Genomic DNA, 23,576 nt, shown 5'->3' with positions numbered 1-23,576 from the left:
GTTCAATCTCTGGCACCACACCAAACAAACAAACAAAAACTCAGAAATGAGATGACAAGATTCATGAAAGAACTAAAAGTAAAAAGAAATAATCATTTCATTTCAGAAATGGAGACTAACCAAGAGGGAACATGAGGTGAATAAACACAACAGATATTAGACAAAACTGAAAGAAAAAGAGAAAATGAAAGGTGATTTTTTTAATAAAAAGGATATGAAAATTATTCAACAGGATGTGACAAATATAAAAGGCAAAGGGAATAGAAATAGAATAGGTTGAATACCCCTTATTGAAATGTTTGGAACAAGAAAGAAAGTAGGATGAATTGGACAGAACTTTCCTATGTTCATACATGAATACACAACCAGTGTAACTCCACCTCATGTTCAACCACAAGAATGGGATCCTAATTAGAATAAGTTATACTCCATGTTTGTATAATAGGTCAAAATACACTCTACTGTCATGTATATCTAAAAAGAAAAATTTAAAAATTTAATTTTTAAAAAAAATCAGGAAAAAAAATGCTCGGAATCAGAAGTGTTTTGAATTTGGGAGGTTTTTGCATATTTGCATATATATAATGAGATATCTCGGGGATGAGACCCAAGCCTAAACATAAATTCACTTATGTTGCTTATGCACAGAGCCCGAATGGTAAAAATTACCCTTCATATACAAAATATATAGTGTTTTTAGTAATTGTGTGAATAAAATAAAGTTTCATGATGCAGAATTTTGTGCTAGGTGGCAGCATGTTAGTGCTCCAAACACTTCAGATGTTGGAGCATTACGCATTTTGTTCCTCAACCTGTACTTCAGAGAGTCAACCCAGAATAATCAACAACACTAAGGTATCTTCTGGCAAAATTATTGGATTTTGAAGGAAAAACATCTTGACAACTAGGCAAAAAGGCCAAGTGTTTTCATGTGGAAAGGAAAACAATATTGTCAGTTGTCTTTGACAACATTTTAGGTCAGAAGAAAATGGATGATACATTTAAGATACCAAAGGCAGGACATATGACAATATATTGCCAAAATGACTTGCAATTATAAGTGCAGTGAACTCTATCAACATTTAAATAATTCAGGACAAGCCAGTCCCATGAAACCTTCCTAAGAAAATGTTAAGAGCTTCAAATATCTAAAATGACAGGAGAGATATTAATACAAAACCCTGTAGTGAGCATCAAATATATATTCATACACAGAAGTAACACTAAACGAGGGCTCTATATGAGGCCACTTATATAAGTTTGGATCCCAGTTCTGTTGGATAACAGCAGTGTAACCTTGAGCAGTTCACATTATTCTGGTATGTCATTTTCTTCATCTGTATAATGAAGATAATACATATCTACCTCAGGATAGGGACGGATTAATGGGGGACATGTTTAGAAAAGTATATGACAGGTAGTAAAGGTTCAGTGAGTATAAACTATTGCTGTTGTTGCTATTATTCTATTCATCATTAGGTGTATTTCTATATTTTTGTGCAGTCAGTCAAGTAAGTCATGTCTAGGTGATAGGATTAAGAGTGATTTTATTTTTCTCTTTTTTTTCGGGGGCGGGGGGTACTGGGGATTGAACTCAGGGGCACTCGACCACTGAGCCACATCCCCAGACCTATTTTGTATTTTTTTTTTTTTTTTTTTTTTTAGAGACAGGGGCTCACTTAGTTGCTTAGCACCTCGCCATTGCTGAGGCTGGTTTTGAACTCAGGAACTTCCTGTCTCAGCCTCCGGAGCTGCTGGGATTACAGACGTGAGCCACCAAGTCCGGCCTTTATTTTTCTTTTGATTATCTGCAGTTCTCATTTTCTACAATAAGTAAGTAATTCTTTTAAAAGAAAGTATTTTAATTACAAATATTCCCTGAAAATGACAGTTTCTTTGGTTTCTGGTAGTTAGACCCAATGCTTGACTGTGCTGGACAAGAAAAAAAGTGATATGTTTCAATAAGGTGAACACTAAAGCAGACTGGCCTCTAAGAATACATTAATCTTTTCAACTGCCTTTCTTCACTCCTAGAACTTAGATTACTCTCATTTTTACCCTTTATCAGTACTGTGGTCTTTGCCTGGGCACTGCATGGAATATGTTATGTGAGGGAATACAAATAAATATAAAAATATAATCTAGCATTCAATTTTATAAATTCTATGCCAGTCTAATTTTAAAGTCACTTGTAGAAAAAAAAAATAAAGCCATCTACAAAATTACCAGTCTATAATTCAATCCTTATGCTGCCATTTATTTATTTATTCACCTGGTAATAAGGATTGAACTCAGAGGTGCTTAACCACTGAGCTACATCCACAGCCCTTTTTATATTTTATTTTGAGACAGGGTCACACTGCTACTTAGGGCCTTGCTAAGTTGCTGAGGCTGGCCCCAAACTTGTGACCCTCCTGCCTCAACCTCCTAAGTTTTTAGGATTATAGGCATACAAGAACACGCCCAGTAATTTAAAAAAAAAAATAAGGTCTTAAACAATAAAATAATGACCAAATAGGTAAAATATCATATGTGAAAAAATCAATGTTTATGAGAATAATATAACTGGTGTTTAGTTGCTAGTCATCCAAGCCTAGAAAAATAACGCATGTGTTTATATATTAAAAAGAAATAAATTCAGTAGTATAATGGGATATCATGTTTGAATTTAACATTATTTTCAAGATTTGGTTAAGATATTTTTCACAGTGAATTTTCTATAGAAGTCAAGTGGGTTTTTATACCCAAGTACCACACAAAATCACTGGTATTCTGTATAGGAATCAACCTATTTCATGCCCCAGTCCTCTTCAGATCAACAGTCAAAATAGAAAGTTGTACAATAAAAATTGTACATCCCCACATGTTAAGAGTACTACTGCTTGAAAGAGGATGAGTTGAATATGGTAGATGGGTCTCATTTGGTACCACTTGAAATGGTTATTAATTCAACTCCTCACTTTAAAATTTTGTAAATAAGGGAAAGAATTAAACTTGCATCCTGGCTTTTTAGCAGAGACTGAATTTCTGACCTATCAATCAGTCAGCTGATGATTGAAAGCAGTGCTTCATAGGAAAGTGCCAGCTTATAAATGTAGCTGAAATGATAGAATGAGAAACTCATCATTTTATGGCACCTACAGAAATTACTGATTCAAGCGAGACAGTCACTGGCTTAAAAGCATTCGCTGAAGGGTTGACAGGATGCTAGCATAATACCACCCTGAATACTCCAGGTGGCAAGGGAGGGTAAGAAGTGCAGATAGCAGGAAGGAGCATGCTGTTATCACTACTGTTAGTAGTGGGACAACTGGAAGATATTTGCCCCCAGACAATTGGGAGAGTTGGACAAATTTGAATATGAACTGAGTATTAGATGACACGAAGGAATTAATAATTTTAAAACTGTGACAATGCTATTTTGGCTATGGAAGGAAGCATTCTTAGTTTTTAAGGATAACCATTAGAGGAAAAAAATATTTGGGAGTTAAAAAGCTGTTTTCGGATCAGGAATGTAAAATTGGCACAGTATTGAAATTTTAATTGGTTTCCAAGAAGTAGGGGAAGAACAGATATTTTTTATAGATGAAAGAAATGAAGATACAGAGGAGAAGCAATTCCCTCTGCAGTCCCCCTCTCCCACCCCCAATATGGCTAGCAGCCCAATTAGTCATAAGGAAAAGGCAAATAGCAAAGCAAGAGGAAGAAATGCTGTTGGCCAAAACGTTACTACAGTGATGAACAAAAACATCATCAAAACACTAGAAATCTTAAGAAAAACTATAGTGCTGATTTAATTTGTAGCCACATCCAAATAAATTTCTTTAAAGAAGTATTATTGAGCCATGCTCAGTGACACATGCCTGTAATCCCAGCACCTCTGGAGGCTGAAGCAGGAGGATCACAAGTTCAAAGCCAGCCTCAACAACTAAGTGAAGCTCTAAGCAACTTAGTGAGACTCTGACTGAAAAATAAAAAGAGCTGGGGATATGGCTCAGTGGTTAAGCACCCCTGGGTTAAATCCCTGGTACCTACCCGCCCCAAAAAAGAAGCATTATTCATGGTGTGGTATAGAATTAAAGAATGTTTTAAAAGGATATGGATTATTTCTTTGGATTAGGAGTTGGTAACTTTAGGCTACCTGGTAATAATCCAAGTTCTACAATTGCATCTCTATATGATAGTTCTTGAGAAACTTCTCTATGGCCCCAAAAGTCCTAAAGTGAGGAAGTTGAATGAGAATCTAGAGTTTTGAAAACTGCAATTAAAGGGAAATAACAAAACATGTAAACATCTATTTCATTAGATGATCTCTAGGGTCTTGTTCATTCTGTAACTTGATTATAGAAATAAAAGGTTAGTCCTTGTGCTCTATGTGCAGATCAATTTGAGAGAATTGCTTCCATGTGAAGAAAGCAGATTATTCATTTGGTTAAAAGCAGACAGAAAAATCTGTTCCTTTGCCCTTTCCCATGTCTGGCATTTTTATTATACTTTTAGTTTTAAAGAACTGATTTTGTTTAATGGTCTGCAACCACCATGAACAAAAACATCTCATGCTTTTAGTGGTCCATCTTGTTGGTATATCTGCTTCACTAAATTACAGAATTATCTGACTCATCGGGACAAAAACAACATATTATCCTCTAGACAGAAAATTGAAAAAAAGCAATTTTCCCATCTCTGAGAAAGATAATTGATCTGATTTTGCTGTCAATGTTACCATCGTTCACTCTATTGCCCAGACTTGAAAACTTGAAATTATTTTTTATTCTCCACACCTTTTATCATCCACACAGAGTCACCAAGCCACAATGAGTTTGCTTTAATAATGTCTCTTACATCAATCTCCTCTGTTACCATCTAAGTTCAAGTCCCTATTATCTCTCAGACTGGATGACTACAATATTCTTTCTTTTTATTAATGACTTATACAGGGGTTCTTTTATTATAAAACTAATACATGCTCATTATAGGCAATTTGGAAATTTCATAAAGGTAGACAGAATATTATTAGTTACCCACAATCCCTCTGCCTGGAGATGATCATTCATTCTGACCCATTTCCTTCCACTCATTGTTTGTTCTACATATATATTAATACTTGTCTAATAAAAATTAGGATTGTAATATACTCAGGTTTCTAGTCTTTCTTACTCTTGTATTTTTAAGACATTAAATGCATAGAAAAACTAAATTTTAAAACTAATTCTAGATTTTTTATTTCTCATTGGTTTCTAATTTTTCATGTTAGATGAAAAATGATGCCCCAGGCTTGGAGGCACATACTTATAATCCCAACTTCGGCCTCTGGCAGAAGGATCGTAAATTTGAGGCTAGCCTCAGCAATTAGTAAGACCCTGCTCAAAATAAACTAAAAAAGGCTGGGGTAAAAAGGGCTCAGTGGTAAAGCACTTGTGCAGCATGTGTGAGGCCTTGGGTTCAATCCCCAATGCAGAAAAAAAAGAGGAGGAAAAAAAGAAATCAAATGATACATTGATCATCCTTATGCCATTGATTGATTTTTTTTTCCCTTAAAATCTATTCCTAGGGATGGGGATGCTGTTCAGTTGGTAGAGCATTTGCATGGCATGCATGAGGACCCAGGTTCAATCCCCAGCACCACAAAAAAAATCTATTCCTAAAAATATAATTATAGGACCAAAGATTTTTGTTATAGTTTGCCAAGTTGTCCTCCAGAAAAGATATATATGGATATATATAGGGTGAGTATCTCTAATTCAAAAATTTAAAATCTAAAATGCTCTGAAATCTGAAAATTTTTGAGTGCTAACATGATACTTACTAAGTTTTAAATTTTGGAGCATTTTGTATTTCATATTTTTGGATTGGGGGTGCTTGACCAATGAAGTCTAAGAAAATATTCCAAAATCTGAAATCTGGAAATACTTCTGGTCCCAAGCATTGGTGATAAGGGATATTCAACCTGGATACCTTCTTTTATAGGACCACCAGTAACGCATGAAAACTGCCACTTTCCCACTACTTATTAAAAACTAGATATTAAGCTGAAAATATATGTCTCATCAATGCTTTGGTTGGAATGTCTTAGATATATTATATTAGGAGACCATAAGGTCCTTGAGGGCCTTGTTATACCTGACAAGAGGCAATAGCACATTAGTAGAAAAATCAAGAGAACTGTAGAATCAGACAGTTTTGGGTCAAATCTTACCTTATCACCAACTAGTTGTGTAATCACAACTAAGTTATTTAACCTCATGGATGTTCTACTTCCTTATCTGTAAAATGATACTAAAAACACATACTCTATAGGTTGGTTGAGGATTCAATAAAATAATATAAGCAAAGCATATATTATACTCTCTGGCACATAGCAAACTTTCAATAACTGCTTACAGTTGTTACAGTACTTGCACAATTTCCAACTTCTAGTATCTATCACAGTAGCTATTGAAATGAAAAAAGAGAGAGTGGTAATTCTAAGGAAAATATCTATAACTGATTTTTTAAAAACAATTTTTTAGTAGTCAATGGACCTGTACTTTATTTATTTATTTTATATTTATTTATATCTTATTTATTTATTTTTTGTGGTGCTGGGGATTGAACTCAGGGCCTTGTGCATGCGAGATAAGCACTCTACCAACTGAACTATATCCCCAGCCCTATTTTATTTATTTATATATGGTACTGAGAATCGAACTCAGTGCTTCACACATGCTAGGCAAGCACTCTACCGCCGAGTTACAATTCTAGCCCTATAACTGTGATTTTTGAAGTGTGGTTTACAGACCATCTTATCAGGAGCAGAATCATCTGTAAGCTCCTGTTTAATATGCATATTCCTGAGACTCACCCTTAACCTGCCAATTCAGAATTTCTGGAGGCAGGACCCAGGAATCCATATTTCTTACAAGTATTCCAGTTGACTTTAACTCAACTAAAGTTAAAGAACCAGTGGTTGCCATAGACAACCCCACTTATGGTTTACAATCAATCTCCTAATCAGGTATCAGATTTTTGGACCTGATTGCTTATTGGCACCCTATCCTCCAGGGTCTGGCAGTCACCCACCATTTGTGCAGTTGACTTGGTGAAAAAGTGATCCAGAGAGATCCTTATCTGATGGCTTGCCTGTAATGGCTTGTCTTCCTTCCCTAGTCAAATGTCATTCAAATTGCCCTTGGTGAATTATTTGGGTATTAAAGATAATTGGAAATTATTACCAATAGTAAAACTCATCACTAACACTTATTAAGCACTTACAATGTTCCAGACATGCTAACCAGTTGCTATAGAATTAACTATTTGTATTAAGTTAATTGAATCCACATAACAGCACTGTAAGGCAGGTGCTGTTGTTACTTCCAACTTGACAAATGGGAAGACCAAGTCACAGAGAGGCTAAGGAAGTTACCTAAGGTCAAAAAGACAGTAAATGACATAGCAGAAATTTGAATCCAGACAATTTGACTCCAGAGCCCAGGCTATTATCTAGTATGATATGCTACTTCTAAAAATTAATTGCCCTATGCCTCTTATTACTAATTTAAGATATATACAGTGATGATATTTATTTCATTTAGTGTCTCTATTATTTCATTAGAGTGAATGTATTTATCACAGAACCTCAACATCTTTTGTCCCCATGATGTCTTAGGTTTCTAGCCACAAATTCTATCATGAGAGTCTCCTAGAAATCAACTTCTAGAAATCTCCTAGCAGTTGGGGTGGGTCTCTTCTATTTCCTTGTGTTTGCAGTTCAGTTTTCCATGCAATAGCATGAACAAAGTGCATTTCCATTGATTACTCCATCTTTATATTTCCCTGCACCAAATTTTAAAAATTACCCAAGATTCAGGCAGCCTATTAGGCCAGCTTCATAATGGAGCCTCCTCCTTGAACATGTGTCAATAAAATATATCCCCTATCTCAGAAAGAATATGAAGCCCAGTGATGGGCAAAGTGGTCTGAGGCCTTTTTAGTTGGTATGCTTGACCTTAAACCCAATATATGCAATCTGTTCTTCTTTAATCTTTTAGACAAACTGTAATTTAAAATGACCAATTTCAAAATGAAATTCTGACACATGAAAACTTTGAAAATATGATGCTAAGTGAGGTGAGTCAGACACAAAAAGGCCAATATTGTATGATACACATATATTAGGTACCTAGAAAAGGAAAATTCCCAGAGACAGAAAGTAGACTAGTGGTTACTAGAGGTAGGGAGATGGGGAAATGGGAAGTTATTATTTAATGAACACAGTTTCTGTTTGGGAGATGAACAAGTTTGGGGTATAAACAGTGGTGATTGTTGCATAACCTTGTAAATGTACTTAATGACTCTGAACTGTATGGTTAAAATTATTGAAATGGTAACTTTTATGTTATGCCTGTTTTACCACAATTATTAAAAAATCTCACAGCTAGCCTCAAAAAAATTTTCAAACCCCCATGGATTCAGTGCTTACCAGGGTATCATCATTCTGGTCTCCAAACATTTCTTTAAAAATCTTTCCAGGATCAGGAATTGGAGGGAATATAATGATCTTTAGCCTTTAAGAAAACAGAAACATTTCAGATCAAATCTTCCATTGTATAGGAGCATTCCACTTAAATACAGACATATTAAAAGAAAGTGTGGGTAAAAGTCATAGTACACAATTCATTTTTTGAAGAAACAATTGTGAAAAAATCCCTTAAAAAGGTTATAGGAGGGACTGGGGTTGTGGCTCAGCAGCAGAGCACCCGCCTAGTGTGTGTGAGGCACTGGGTTTGATCCTCAGCACCACATATGAATTAAAAATAAAGGTATGTCCACCTACATCTAAAAAAAATATTTTTAAAAAAAGGTTATGGGAAATCAATGTCCTAAGAGCCATCAAGTTTGGGTGAAGCACATGGACTGATAGAATAAGCAATTTACTTATATTCTATCATTTAAATAATATGGTACTGTACTTTGAATAGATCATATGAGAGCTTGATTTTTATAATTTTGAAAACAAAATCCTGCTAACAGTATGTGTGTGTCCCCAACTAGAACGTAAAAACAGACTTTGTGCTGTTCCCTGCTATAATCCCAACATTTAGTATAGTGCCTGGCAAATAAGTAGGCATTCAATAACAATAATATGCATATTGAAATATTGGTTCTGAGCTGGGTACAGTGGTACATGGATATAATCCTAGCAACTCAGAAAGCTAAGGCAGAGGATTGCAAGTTCAAGGCCAGCCTCAGCAATTTAGCAAACCCATGTCTCAAAATAAACAATAAAAAGGGCTGGGGTGGGCCAGGCATGGTGGCACATGCCTGTAATCCCAGCTGCTTGGGAGGCTGAGTCAGGAGGATCATGAGTTCAAAGCCAGCTTCAGCAAAAGCAAGGTGCTGAGTAAGTCAGTGAGACCCTGTCTCTAAATAAAATACAAAATAGGGATGGGGATGTGGCTCAGTAGTGGAGTGTCCCTGAGTGCAATCCTTGATCTCCTCCCCCCCAAAAACTGCTGAGGTGGGGATGTAACTCAGTGGTAGAGCACCCCTAGCTTCAATCCCTGATATTGCAAAGAAAAAAAAAAACTGGTTCTGGACCCACCTTAACAGCCGTATTCCAATCTTAAGTATTTATTGCAAGAGCAAATAACAGTCCATATAGTGAGATAGAGAAAATAAAACATTCTTGGGTATTTTTTTCAGCACTGGCAATTGAACCATGGCCTCATGGACACTATACAAGTGCTCTAACACTAATCCATATCCCCAGCCCAAGAAAATGAAATATTCTGAAGAAGTGAATGGCAGATATGAGTGACAACCTGGTGAAGTCTCATTCCTATAGCATTAGCAACAGCCTGCTTCATATTAAAACTATTCAAGTCATTTCTGTAGCAATGGTCTTCACTTCGTTTTTTTTTTTTTTTTCTTTTTTGGCACTGGGAATGAATCTAAGGTCTCACACTTGCTAAACACATGCTCTACCACTGAGCTATATCCCTAGCCTCTTCTTTAAAATTCCATTCCAAAAGCTAACAACTAACTATTGATACATTAGGCATTTGGAAGAAAAATTACTAGAAGACCCATTCAATGATGCTAAACACATGCAAAAGGATCAGTGCTTGAACAGGCCCAAAGAAACTAAGCCAATGCTTTCCTTATCAGAAAACGGGCACAATCGTGTTTATTTGCAATGTCATATCACCAAAAAATGTCTATAGGCCAAATTCTTCTAATACGTGGACAAATATAAAACACCAGCACAAACAGTAGTAACCATAGCAACCGGAATAGCAGAAACTAAAACCTGCCTGGTGGGCCTAGGGTTGTGGCTCAGTGGCAGAGCTCTTGCCTAGCATGTGTGAGGCAATGGGTTCAATCCTCAGCACCACTTAAAAATAAATAAACAAACAACAACAAAAAACCCCTGCCTGGGCAGGTATCTCACCTTTTCAGGTAAAGCAGAAGTATTATGATGGCGCCTGCAACGATTACTGGAATGAGGAGTAACATTGTTATATAGAATGTGGAATTGGGCTGCTTACCTAGAGATAAGAAAGCAAACAACGATGTGAGAATGAAAATCCTTTTAGTAAGAGATAAGACAACAATTCTATTAGTTTGTGAGACCACAGATATTTCTGTCCCCTTACCCCAACCTATTGTCCCAAACTGTTGACTTATCTTGTCTTCTGTTACCTTAATAGTTACAAAAGGCAGGCACAGTGGTGCATGCCTGTGATCCCAGCGGCTCAGGAGGCTGAGGCAGGAGGATTTCAAATTCAAAGCCAGCCTCAGCAACTTAGCTGAGGCCCTAAGGAACTTAATGAGACCCTATCTCTAAGTAAAATATAAAAAGGGCTGGGGATGTGTCTCAGTGGTTAAGCACCCCTGAGGTCACTCTCTGGCACCAGAAACAAAAAAGTTACAAAAATGTCTGGTTCTGGTGCCAGAAATTTCCTGGAGAAGTAAACACCCTAAAGATTATCTGCAATCAGGATATCTTAACTAGTTCCAGACACTATTCACAAAGATGTCATATCTATTAAACGTATCATTTCATTAACGGTGATATCTTTTCTTACTGCTTACTTGCAGTACTAGAAAACTTAAAACAGTCCTAACAACTACTACTACTCTTCTTAAATGAGCAACCTACTATACATCTGGTACCACATAAGGTGCTTTGACATGCTTAATCTCCTATCTCCACTATATAGTATTATCTCTAATTTATATAGTCAAGAAGAACAAGGTTCAGAGAAGTTTAGTAACTCATCAGAAGGGTTTAGTAAATGATGGCACCAGGTCTCAAATCTAACACTACAATTCCAAAGCCTGTCTTGCTACAACTAACACGTGGAATTCCATTTGCCTATTTATATGTTCATTTTTTTCCCACAAGGGCATAGACATCTAGAAAGCATCATTAGGGCCTAGCAGAATCACTTTAGGCAGCCTTTAGAGGACTGGGCTCCACATAATTCCTGCCTGTTGCTAATTACACTCTTGTGTAATCCCCTGCCCTTGAGCATGAGCTGCACTACTTGACTTGCTTCTAAACAGAAGAGCAGTGGTAATGGGATGTCACTTCCAATATTAGATGATAAAAGACCATGGTTTCCACACTGGGTGTCCTCTCATATGTCCATTCTTGCTTGGCTCACTCATTTGGGGAAGCCAGCTTCCATATCAAAAGGTAATCCTGAGGGGTGGTCCAAGTAGCAAGGAACTAAGGGAAGCTTCTGAATCAGTTTATTAAAGTTGTTGCAACAAATTACTACAAACTAGGGGGCTTAAAACAACAGAAATTCATTCTCTCATAGTTTTGGAGGCTAGAAGTTCAAAATCAAGGTATTGGCAAAAGCATTCTCCCTCTGAAGGCCCTAAGAAGAATCACTCCTTGACTCTTAAATGTGGCTCCTGGAATTCCTTGATGTTCCATCACTCCACTTGCCGCCTCCTTCTTCAATGACCTTTGTCCCTGTTTGTCTATCTATATCTCTAAATGCCCTCTCTTCTTTTTTAAAAAATAATTTGTAGTTTTAGATGTTCAAAATGCCTTTATTTTATTTGTTTATTTTTATATGGTGCTAAGGATCAAACCCAGTGCTTCACACATGCTAGACAAGCACTCTATCACTGAGCCCCAGCCCCAGCCCCCTGTCCTCTTCTTATAACTAGTCATTAGATTTAGGGCCCACTCTGATCCAGTATGATCTCATCTTAAGTTGATTATATCTGCCAAAACCCAATTTACAAATAAGGTCATGTTCATAGGGGCTGAGAATTAAACATACCTTTTTTTTCGGGGGGTGTAAATGATTCACCATGCCAGTTTCTATCCAGCAACCAGCTAGTTACTAAGACTTTCCAACAATCACACGAGTAAGACTGTAGTCCTTATTACAGTCTGACTGCCACTTCATGAGGCTTCTAGCTAATCCATGCCTAGATTTCTGAACCACAGAAACTATAAGATGGTAAATGTGTGTTGTTTTGAGCCACTAACCTTTAGGGGTCATATCATGCCTGGCACACAGCTTGTTCAGTATCTCAATAAATAGGGAACTGACTTCTTCCACAGCAACCCATCTCTCTGACTCTTAGCTGTTTCAAAGTTCTTAAATTGGTTCTATATTGCCCCATAGAGCTGCAAAAAGGAAAGCCTATTTCTTCTGATGATGATACCTCAAATATTAGAATTCAGCAATTATGATTTCTCGAGGCTACTTTATCAGTTGTTTTTCATTGAGTTTCAAGGTCCTTCAACATCCTGATTACCCAGAGTGTCCAGTCTGACAAAGGATCTCCTACAATGTATGGCTTCAAATAGGATACTGCACACTCCTGAAGTAGTGGACCACCATGTCCCACCTTGCAGCATTCCCGTGTTCTGGGGACTTCACTGATACTGCTGCCCAAGACCACACATGCGTGTTAGGACTATTTAAGGTTCCATTGTTGAGTTCCTTTGAGCTTACTGTCAAATAAAACCCTGTATAACACTCTACAACATACAGACATAAAGCCTAGGTCTTTCCAATTGTATATTTGAGCCTGGCTTACTCAGAATCTCCACTAATAAATGATTTTTTCAAGTTTAGATATAAGTTTATTTCTATTAAATTCCATTAGGTCATGTCACCTTTCCTAATTCTGTCAACCAGTATATAGCACAGTCCTCTAACATGGTAAATCCTGAAGATTTGATCATCTCTGCCTTCTATGCCTTTGTTCAGATTATTAATAAAAACTGGAAATGGGACAGAGATAAGGACAACACCACTTGGGTTGTGGTTTTACAAAGAGGTTTTTATTGTCAATTAACCCTGGGTGATTTGACAGTAATTACAGAGAAGATAAATTTCATTTTTAAGTACACTTTGGCTTACATCAAGAAAACATGATAACCGGGTGTGGTGGCACATGCCTGTAATCCCAGTGGCTTGGGAGGCTGAGGCAGGAGGATTGTGAGTTCAAAGTTAGCCTCAGAAACTTAGCAAGACCCTGTCTCAAAATAAAAATGAAAAGGGCTGGGAATGGGGCTCCGTAATTAAGCACCTCTGAATTCAATCCCTAATATCCCCCAAAATTAAAGCATGATATTCCCTTTCCCCAATATTCTTCCTGCTTCACCTTAGTTCCCACACATCAATGTTTTAAATTATAATTAAATTCTGTTCTCTTACCTATACTCATTGCTTGACTCCAATTACTCCAAAGTTTATCATCTTCATAGCATAACTTATTTGTTTTGACTCTTATTCTGACTGTGTAAAAAGTATCAGGAAGAACACCAGGAACCATGAAACAAATTGTATCCTTAAATATAAAATAAAAATACACAAAGAATTTATTTTTAAATAAATTTACCAGTTTATTCTGCCTCTGCTATTGAATCATAATATAATTATCTGCCAAATTCTGTATATGATTAAGACTTGGATTGCAACTCAAATTATCTGATTTGTGTCCTGAAAAAAAAAACTGGCAATAACCCACAGAACAAAGTAGTTTGTTTTTCCCAAATCAGTTCAAAGTTCTGCTGTGCTAGGCCTGCCCCACCCCCGATAATATGGGAGTCTAAGCCCAAATAACTCAAGTTGAATCTACTGACCTCCATGTTTCTCTGAAATTCTAAATTCTGACATTTGTCCTCTTCAACCTTGAAAAATAAAAAAGTGAATTTCCAATGTTTAATAACACACTTTATATCTTTTAGTCATTTCTTACAAGCTTCTCTTATCTTCCATTAAAAGAGGATCAGATACACTGAAAAAAGTTTGGCCTTTTAAAAATGTAGTGTTGGGCCAATTACATATCTATGTAGGAAACAAAGAATCTTGATCCCTACCTCACACTATTTGCAAGATTAATTGCAAATATTTTTCAGAAAATATTACAAATATTTTCTAGGCACAGTGGCATGTGCCTGTAATCCCAATGTCTCAGAAGACTGAGACCGCAAGTTCAAGGCCAGCCTCAGTAACTTACAGAGGAGCAACTTAGCAAGACCCTTTCTTAAAATAAAATCAATTCATACAACTATAAAACACCAATAAAAAATGAAAAAAAAAGGGCTGGGGATGTAGCTCATTGGTAAAGTACCCTTGGTTTAATGCCCATATACCCTGCAAAAAAAGCTAAACAACAAATAAATTGCGGATCTAATATGCAAAGTAAAATAAGTGAACACATAAATATAATAAGCTTTTAGATGAGCAATAGAATATTTTCATAACCTTGAAAAAGTGAAAGATTTCTTAACATCACCAAAACCCCCACATTAATCATAAGTATGAAACTTTTATAAAGTGACCTATATTAAAATTAAAAACTTTCATTTATCAAATGATACCCTATTTGGGAAATAAACAGGCAATGCATAGAAGGGGAAAACATACTTGCAGTTTCCAAAGGACTTGCATAAAGTTTTTTCTCAACAAATTAGTAAGAAAAAAAAATGCAACTCAATAGAAAAACTGGCAAAAGACTTGAACAAGCACTGCACAAGAGGATATGCAAACTACCAATAAACATGAAAAACTGCTCAACTGAATTGGTGATCAGGGAAATGCAAACTGAATCCATGGTTAACAAAACACGCACCTACTACATTATACCAAGTAGAAGTTACCTAAGCATCTAGGATTCTCAATTTCTGCTTAATAAAGTAAATTGGCACAATGATTTGGGAAAACTATTATTATCTACTACAGACAATCAGACGTAACCTTAGGACCCATATATGCCTATACACAACAGAAATGTATGCACATGTGCACCAAGAGACAAGTAGGCAAATGCTCATGGGAAACTATCCAAATCAATGAGAGAACAGATAAATAAAAGTGGTATATTCATAAAATGGAATGCGTGGAATGGGAATGACTCATCCACAATTATGGGAAACAATGCTGGAGAAGCTCATAAACATAATGAATGCTGAGTGAAAGAAGTCAGACACACAAAAAAGTACATTCGGTATGATTCCATTTATAGAAAGTATTTAAAGTAGCAATAAATCAAATCTATGGAATTAGCAGTCAGGATAGTAGTTGCTCTTTGGGAGAGTAGCAATGAGAGGGGTCATGAGGAGGTTTTGTGGGGCTGATTACATGGGTGAAAAATCATTTTGTGAAAATCATTTATGAAAAATCATTGAGCTGTATGTTATAGTTTGTGTAATTTTTCTATAGTGTATTATACATCAATTTAAAAGTTGGGTTTTTTTGTGTTTGTTGGGTGCTGGGGATGGAACTCAGGGCCTTGCACATGCTAGGCAAGTGTTCTACCACTGAGCTATACCCTCAGCCAAATAAAAAACTTTGAGAGACATTAGTTTCCCTTGTTGAGAATATAAGATACAAAAAAAAAAAAAAACTAGGTAGAAGAAAAGAAAGTTTGATGTACAATTCTCTTCCACATAAGTAAGTCACTTACTAGCTGATATAAAGAAAATAGTTCATTCAATGTAAGTTTTTTAAAAGTGGACTGAAAACTCAATGCATGAAATTCTTTTTTATTTATTTATTTATTTATTTATTATTTATTTTTTTTTTTAGTTTTCGGCGGACACAACATCTTTGTTTGTATGTGGTGCTGAGGATCGAACCCGGGCGGCCCGCATGCCAGGCGAGCACGCTACCGCTTGAGCCACATCCCCAGCCCCAATGCATGAAATTCTGTTGCTTAGTTTAGCCAACTTCTATCAAAGAGATTTTTATTTTTTTATTTTTTTTAAGACATGAGATTTTTTTCCTAATTCATTTTTAGTTGTAGATGGACAAAATATTTTTCTTTTTATGTGGTGCTGAGGATTGAACTCAGTGCCTCACCCTTGTGAAGTGGGCGCTTTACAAAACACTGAGCTACAGCCACAGCCCTCAAAGAGATTTTTAAACATGGAACAAAGACCAGAACACATAGTCATTAATTTGAGCCATTCAGTGTCATTCACTAAGTGCTTCATGTCAATATGTATGAAGAGCTGAAAGTCCAATGGAATGATGAAGGACAATCTTTTCAAAATTTCATACAAGTGAGTAAAGGAAAAGCTCAGGGGCTACTGTGTCCCATTACTGGCCATTTAAAACCACAGGCCTGCTGGGGAATCACAAGTGTCCACTTGAGGGATCAGGTTGTAGACTGATGTCCCTCTGCCCCTAACCATCTCACAAATATGTAAATTCTAAAGTCAGCAAATCATTCTGGGCATAAGAGTCTTTAGCTCTTATCCAAATGTAAACTCCCTTGCATTGTTTATCAGCTAATTAGATACCTCTCAGAGGAGAAAATCGAGGGCACAGAGTACCAAGTAGATGGTTTGCAGGGATGCAGGGAGGGGGTGGTTTAAAAAAAAAAGTTGTTCTTTATTTCATGATTGTGTCATGAGCTACCTCTAACTACAGAATATTCTTGTGATGGTACCAGTTCATGTTCCAGCTCACTTCCCCTCTTAATGTAACACCAGGCAAAATAATAATAATAATAATAATAATCCCTTAGAGTCTTATAAAAAGAAAAAAAAATCTAACCGCGAAGCTCAAAATCAGTAAGCACACAAAGAACTGATGACATTCTAGAGAGGAAGCAGCTGGTGAACATCTGCTAGGAGAGAGACTATCAAGCTCAAATATATAAACAGAACTAATTCTAAAGAGACTATAGTTCTAACTTAGGTAGATAGCTTCCATAGTGTATGTGTTTTCTTTAATTTGGAAGTTAGTGTTAAAAAAAGTAATTTAACTCGGTAAGATTTCATTAAATAATGATTATGCGCATGGTGGTACACTAAGTATTCTTGGTCAAAGTTTAATACATGGAGACTAACCAACCTTTGAGTAATTACTGACTTATTAGCTGTGTGGACTGCAGCAAGTTACCAAGCCTCTCTGAGCCTTACTTTCTCAAAACTACATAGATTACAACAGTACCTATTTAATGGATTGTTATAAACTACTATAGAAAAAGCACATAGAGGGTTGGGGATGTGGCTCAGTGGTAGAGCACTTGCCTAGCATGCATGAGGCCCTGAATTCAATCCCCAGTACTGCCAAAAGGAAAAAAAAAAAAAAAAGCACACAGGAGATTTTTTCTTCATGGCACATTATTAATACCTAATAAGTGATATCTATTACTATTACAAGAAGTACTGACATGGTTTCCAGTGGTTAAGAATACAAGCTTGGGAGTTACATCTTTGCTTAAATCTTGATTCTACCATTTACTAGAAAAAATGATCTTAGGAATAATTAAGTTTCCTCACTTATAAAATAAAGACTAAATAATGGGACCTAGATCCTTAGAGTTATTGTGAGCTCTAAACTAGATGATTCAGATACAGTACTTACTGATATACCTAGTACACAGTGATCGGTTCAGTACATGTTAGCTACTATTAGAAGCGAGAACAGCACAAAGCAGACACCATCTGACTTCTTCCTACAGTAGTTGATATTTTCAGTGAAAAGGAATACATGTGATCAGGTTTTAAATATCAGGAATTAACTGGGGACAAAATGAGTTAATACAAGTAGCATGTGTCTCAGGATTTCACACAGTAAAAGGTTGGAGTAATCAAGAATATTTCATCCTTCTGATAAATCGCTTTGCTATAAATCTGTGTATCACACTCCTCCCCACGTGCAAGCCCTCTGCTTTTGCCTTTTGTGGTATTTCATGAGATCACCATGGGTTCTGGTAGTAATAATGATTATATTTCAGCAGGCAGATTTCATTTGCAAATGCCCAGAATTCTGTTCTGCTGCAGACCTGGTCACTCCCTGTGGAGTTACAGCCTGTCAACACTGGCTTATTTTAGCAAGCATTTTGAAAGATCCATGATGAGCTAAAACAATTGCACCAAGGAATTTACCCATGTGAAATATACTGGGCTCCTTTAAAAACCAGTATGAAACATTTTGCATCTAATTTCTAAAACCCAAATGCACAAAGGGCCTAGGCAGGTAGCAAACAAATGAGTGGTAATAGTTAGTCCCTGTGGTCTTGAGTGCCACCTTATGGAAATACATCCATAGGGTAGCATGATTTTAAATCTGGGCCAAAAGTTACAATTTAATAAACAAAGAAACAAACCAGCCCCCACTTTGTTTGTGGTTCAAGCACAAATGTATAAGAACCTATTTTGTGAACTCTACATAAATATAATAGTGGGGCTAATGCCCTGAGGTTATACTACATTCTGGTCAAGGTTCCAAAGAAATCTTGAATTAGTATGTACTGCATTTAATTCTGAACAACACAACTATATATAATCCAACAAATATTGACTACTCAAATCTGACTACTTTCTCTGCACAAACTCCAAGAAATGGAATGGCCTTATCAGAGCTTCCAAATATGCAGGCCACCTAATTTCTACCTACTGCTCTGACATCTTTTCCTACTATATTTTGGCCACACCAGTCTCCTTTTTGTTTTCTCACACATCGAGCTCATTCTTGCTTCTGATTTGTATTTGGTACCCTCTCTAACCCTAGATCTTCATATAGCTAGTTCCTGCTCAGCATTCTGGTTTCATTTCCAAGGTCATTATTTTGGATAATTTCCCTATTTAATATACCCTCAGATATAACCAGTCACTACATTATATCACCCCACTTTATCATTTTCTTCGTAGCGCTCATGGTCTGAAATTAGCTTGCTCATTTACATACTTATTTTCTAAAATGTAACGTTCATGAAGAAAAAAAAAACCTGTTTTTCAGGTTTGTTGCCTTATCACTAGTACATAAAAGTGCCTGGCACATGGTAAACACTTAATATAAATTTGTCAAACAAATAAATCAATGAATAGCTTGAACCTGTCAGCCAATACTACCATAAACCCTCCAACTTTCCACAATGCCCTATTTCAGATAAGAAATTTCACTATTCTCATCCTCCTCATCATCATCTAGTAACAAATGTAAGACCTACATTTCATTGATATTTCAACATTAAGACATTCAAATGAAAGCCATGTATCCAAAGAAAAAGAATCATCTAAAAAAAAAAAAAAACTTACGTAGAAAATATCATGTGTCTCGGTTTGGCTGTTATTGACTTCTACTTCATAAGATAAGCATGAGCTAAAAAAATTCTGTGGATTCTTCCACTGCACATATAAGGCACCATTTTGGAAGGAGAGATTTTTAATATGTGGAGGATCAGGTTTCACTGAAAGTGAAAAGAAAGTAAATTAGCTTCCAAAGTTGATTTGATTATATACATATATTTATGGACACATCTGGATAATGAAGGTTCACAAAGTTAAATCAAAATAGGGGTGATGCTTTTAATGACTTTATATGATCAAATCTGTAGTTTCACAATTTATGATTAGCCACAATTAATGGAGGAAGTTTATTTAAAACTGCCTAGTAAAATAGAATTAAGGAAAATTTGGGGGGGTGCCTGGTAGATACCACAAATTCCGACATACATCTGGTTTGAAAATGGTCAGGTTATAATTAGGGAAAATTTATGGTTACAACATATAGAATAAAGAAAAATGCTTAGATCCAAATAGGCTTCTACCTCATAGGCAACAAAGTTCCAGGTACAAGGGTCTTCCCTAGCTGTCACTCACTCATGCAATTAAGGACCACAGTTAAAATATTAGCCTAATCTCCATCACAAACCAAAATATGGATGAATCTTGCGGACATTATGCTAAGTGAAATAAATTAAACACAAAAGATATATACTGTATAATTCCATTCATGAGGTATCTAAAGTAGTCAATTCACAGAATAGAAGAAAAGTGGTTGCTCAGGGCTTGGGGGAAGGAAATCAATGTTTAATAGACATAGTTTCAGTTTTGCAGGATGAAAAAGTTCTAGAAAGCTGTTGCACAACAATGTGAATATACTTAACACTACTGAACTAAACACTTAAAATGATTATGATAGTAAATTTAATGTTATCTGATTACAATAAAAAATAAAGTTGTTTTTTTTTTTTTTTTTAAAGCATTAGTCAGGGCTGGGCACCATGGAGCATGCCTGTAATCCCAGCAGCTCAGGAGTCTGAGACAGGAGGATCATGAGTCAAAGCCAGCCTCAGTAACTTAGCCAGACCCTAAGCATTATCATCTAGTGACAAATGTAAGGCCTATATTTCATTGATATTTCAATGTTAAGACATTCAAATGAAAGATAAGTATCCAAAGAAAAAGAACAAGACCCTGTCTCTAAGTAAAATATAAAATATAAAAATAGGCTGAGGATGTGGCTCAATGGTTAATTGCTCCTAGGTTCAATCACTGGTAGCAAAAATTTTAAAAAATAAAGCATTAACCAGGTCAATTTACTTTTGCAGAAGTCAGGAATTCATTAATACCAAGTCACAGAAGATAATGGATAATTAACAGAAAACAACTTGTAGATGTCATCTTCTGGCTGAAAAGTATTTTCTTTATATCACCATTAATTCCAGGAAGAACAACAGTAAAATAAGCCTTAAAAAGTCCATTTAGGATGTAATCCACCAAATGAGGGGAAAGAAAAAGGAGAGCTTTACTTTAGCCTACTCTATTTGTCAAACTACTCCAGCCTCACTCCCATAGCCTGCAGCCTAGGTTGCCTTGTCCCCTGCTATAATTACTCTCATGACTACCTGAAGGAGTGGGAAGTAGTGCTCTGCTCACAGGCTTGGGACCCTTTGTCAAATGATGGCTCCTTACCTATGAATCATCCATATACCATTTAGCCAACTTAGAGCTCCCTGCTAGGGTGTCAGAAACAAATTAATCAGTATGTGGATGCTATTTTGCTGTAGAGAGTCACAAAACACATTTTATATACCTTATATCATCAGAACCTTATGACAATTCTTTGTGGTCAAAAGGGACTACATACACCATGTCATAGATAAGAAAATACTTATAAAGGGTGTATATGTCTATCCAAGGTACAGGAGTTAGGAATTCAACGAGATATTTTGTTTTCAAGTCTTTCTAATAGGCAAACACTCAACTGGTACACCCAGGCACAGCTATCCTGGTTGTTCTGATTAATCAGTGCCTGTGCCACACAAAGTGTCAAATATTTTTGCAACTTCAAGACCAGTCTTGGACTGGGAATATAGTTCAGTGGTAGAACATTTGCCTAGCATGCTGAAGTCCTGGGTTTAACCCCCAGCATCAAAAAAATTAAATATTAATCTTAATATTACCACCCTCAATCTAAGCTTTTTCTAACCAAGAAAGATTATTCCGAAACTATATGATCATATGAGCACCATCTTCTCAAGTTTCATAAGTGAAGAGAAAAGATCCTAGATTCAGACAACGTGGGTTCCAATATTGGTTCTACAACCAATTGCTCTAAGTTTCAGTGTACACCTAAGTAAACAAGAATAATGCATTTGGCACATGAGCTCTTGATTAATAGAATTTCCAAACTTGCTTCATCAAAAAGAATCTATCAAAGAAAGGTCTACATAAATGTAGTCTCTTGTTTCAAGAAGATCTTAAGACCAAAATTATCATTATTTTTATTATTTGAGTTGATTGTTCAAAAGATATAACATACCCATAGTCATAGTGGATTTCTAAAACTTACCACGGGAAGCTAAAGGCACTATATTGAAGGATGGCCTAATTTTTCCTGCATTATCTTTGACCATTATTTGAACACTGTGTTGTTCAGAACTGGAATCCTTCACTTTAGTCAGATCAAAGGAACAACCAATGTGTTGACCTTCTCTATAGATGTTTTCACATTGAAGAATTTTCCCCAGGCTGCTGTGCCTACAAAATAAGAGAAAACCTTCTGTATTATTTTGAACAAAGTATTCAAGAAACAAGAGTAGAATTTTTAAACATTGAAGGAGAAGTCCATGAAAAGCAATATTTGCAATAAGGCAAGATAGTTTTTTTTAAACTCTATTTTATAATATGGCTCATTTCATGCCCTAAGAAAAAATGCTATTCTTTGATAGACATTAGTATAGTCAATAGCTATGAAAGCTATAGGAGTCATCTTCTGTATGAATGAAGATATTCTGAAGCCAGGAAGAGAAGTAGTTTTATACTTCTTAAAAAGCTGATATGCTGAGGCTGGGGTTGTGGCTCTGCAGTGGAGTGATTGCCTGGCATGTGCAAGGCCCTGGGTTGGATCTTTGGCACCACATAATAAATAAATAAATAAATAAATGTATTGTGTCTATCTACAACTAGAAAATAAATATTTAAAAAAAATTTTAAAAAGCTGATATGCTGAAACCCATGGTTCCTCTGGGGTCCCCTCTGCCTGCTCCTTCTTCTCTATTTCTGACTCCCTCATCCACTCAACCTCACTTTGTCACTCCCATCCTTCCACTAGAATTTCTATTATATAGATTCCTATTCCTGACCTCTCACCACAGAGGTAGTCCCAGATTCTAACTGCCCCATCTGAGTGTTCTACTCTTACCTCACAGTGAGTGTTCAACACAGCATGTACTCTCTTCCCCACCAAACTGCCTTTTCCTATCTTCCCATTTCCATCACTCTAAGCTCATTCTCTCTAGGCTCTTTATATACTTTGAAATCATCTCTTTTTTCTCATTTCCCTATATTCTATCACCAAATTTTGCTTGCAAAGCATCTTGGATTCTTGTCTTCTGTGATACTCTCATTGCCTACACCCTGATTCATGACCTCACTGCCTCAGATTTCATGAACTTCTCCAGATTGACCTCCATGACCTTCATTATTAGTGTCCTTCCATTGCTGCCAGAACAACATTCCAGAACACAATGGCTTTTTAAGTGCCCTACTCCACAAGGAGGCTTCAAGTGCCTTCAATAAATTATGCTGCTGATATCTTATTTCCCACTTCACCTCTATGCATGACTTCCTCAATGATCATTAGCACCTAGCATAGTGCAGGTAGACAAAATGCACTCCTTACATGTTTTACTGTAGGAATTGTTTTGTTTTTTTTGTTAAGAGAGAGAGAGAATTTTTTAATATTTATTTTTTAGTTTTCGGTGCACACAACATCTTTATTTTTATTTTATGTGGTGCTGAGGATTGAACCCAGCGCCCTGCGCATGCCAGGCGAGCGCATCACTGCTTGAGCCACATCCCCAGCCCGGGAACT

At 36.3% G+C, this 23,576-nt stretch overlaps 1 protein-coding gene across 1 annotated transcript in view; it reads right to left on the bottom strand.

The window, feature by feature from the left end:
• The window catches only part of Il13ra1 (interleukin 13 receptor subunit alpha 1), a 58,409-nt gene that overhangs the window by 7,561 nt on the left and 27,272 nt on the right, over positions 1 to 23,576 (bottom strand). The window contains exons 5-10 of the mRNA XM_046420930.2: positions 22,053 to 22,240; positions 19,514 to 19,665; positions 14,102 to 14,149; positions 13,674 to 13,806; positions 10,430 to 10,526; positions 8,459 to 8,543 (exon numbers count right to left, since the gene is read on the bottom strand). Coding sequence (XP_046276886.1) covers positions 8,459 to 8,543; positions 10,430 to 10,526; positions 13,674 to 13,806; positions 14,102 to 14,149; positions 19,514 to 19,665; positions 22,053 to 22,240 — 703 coding nt within the window. The remainder of the gene's footprint in view (positions 1 to 8,458; positions 8,544 to 10,429; positions 10,527 to 13,673; positions 13,807 to 14,101; positions 14,150 to 19,513; positions 19,666 to 22,052; positions 22,241 to 23,576) is intronic.

Source organism: Marmota monax, unplaced genomic scaffold, assembly GCF_021218885.2.
Source record: "Marmota monax isolate L192 unplaced genomic scaffold, Marmota_monax_Labrador192_F-V1.1 WCK01_AAM20220418_F8-fsc00155, whole genome shotgun sequence".
In the NCBI taxonomy this organism is placed as follows: Eukaryota; Metazoa; Chordata; class Mammalia; order Rodentia; family Sciuridae; genus Marmota; species Marmota monax.
This window is presented reverse-complemented; position numbering and strand designations above follow the sequence as displayed.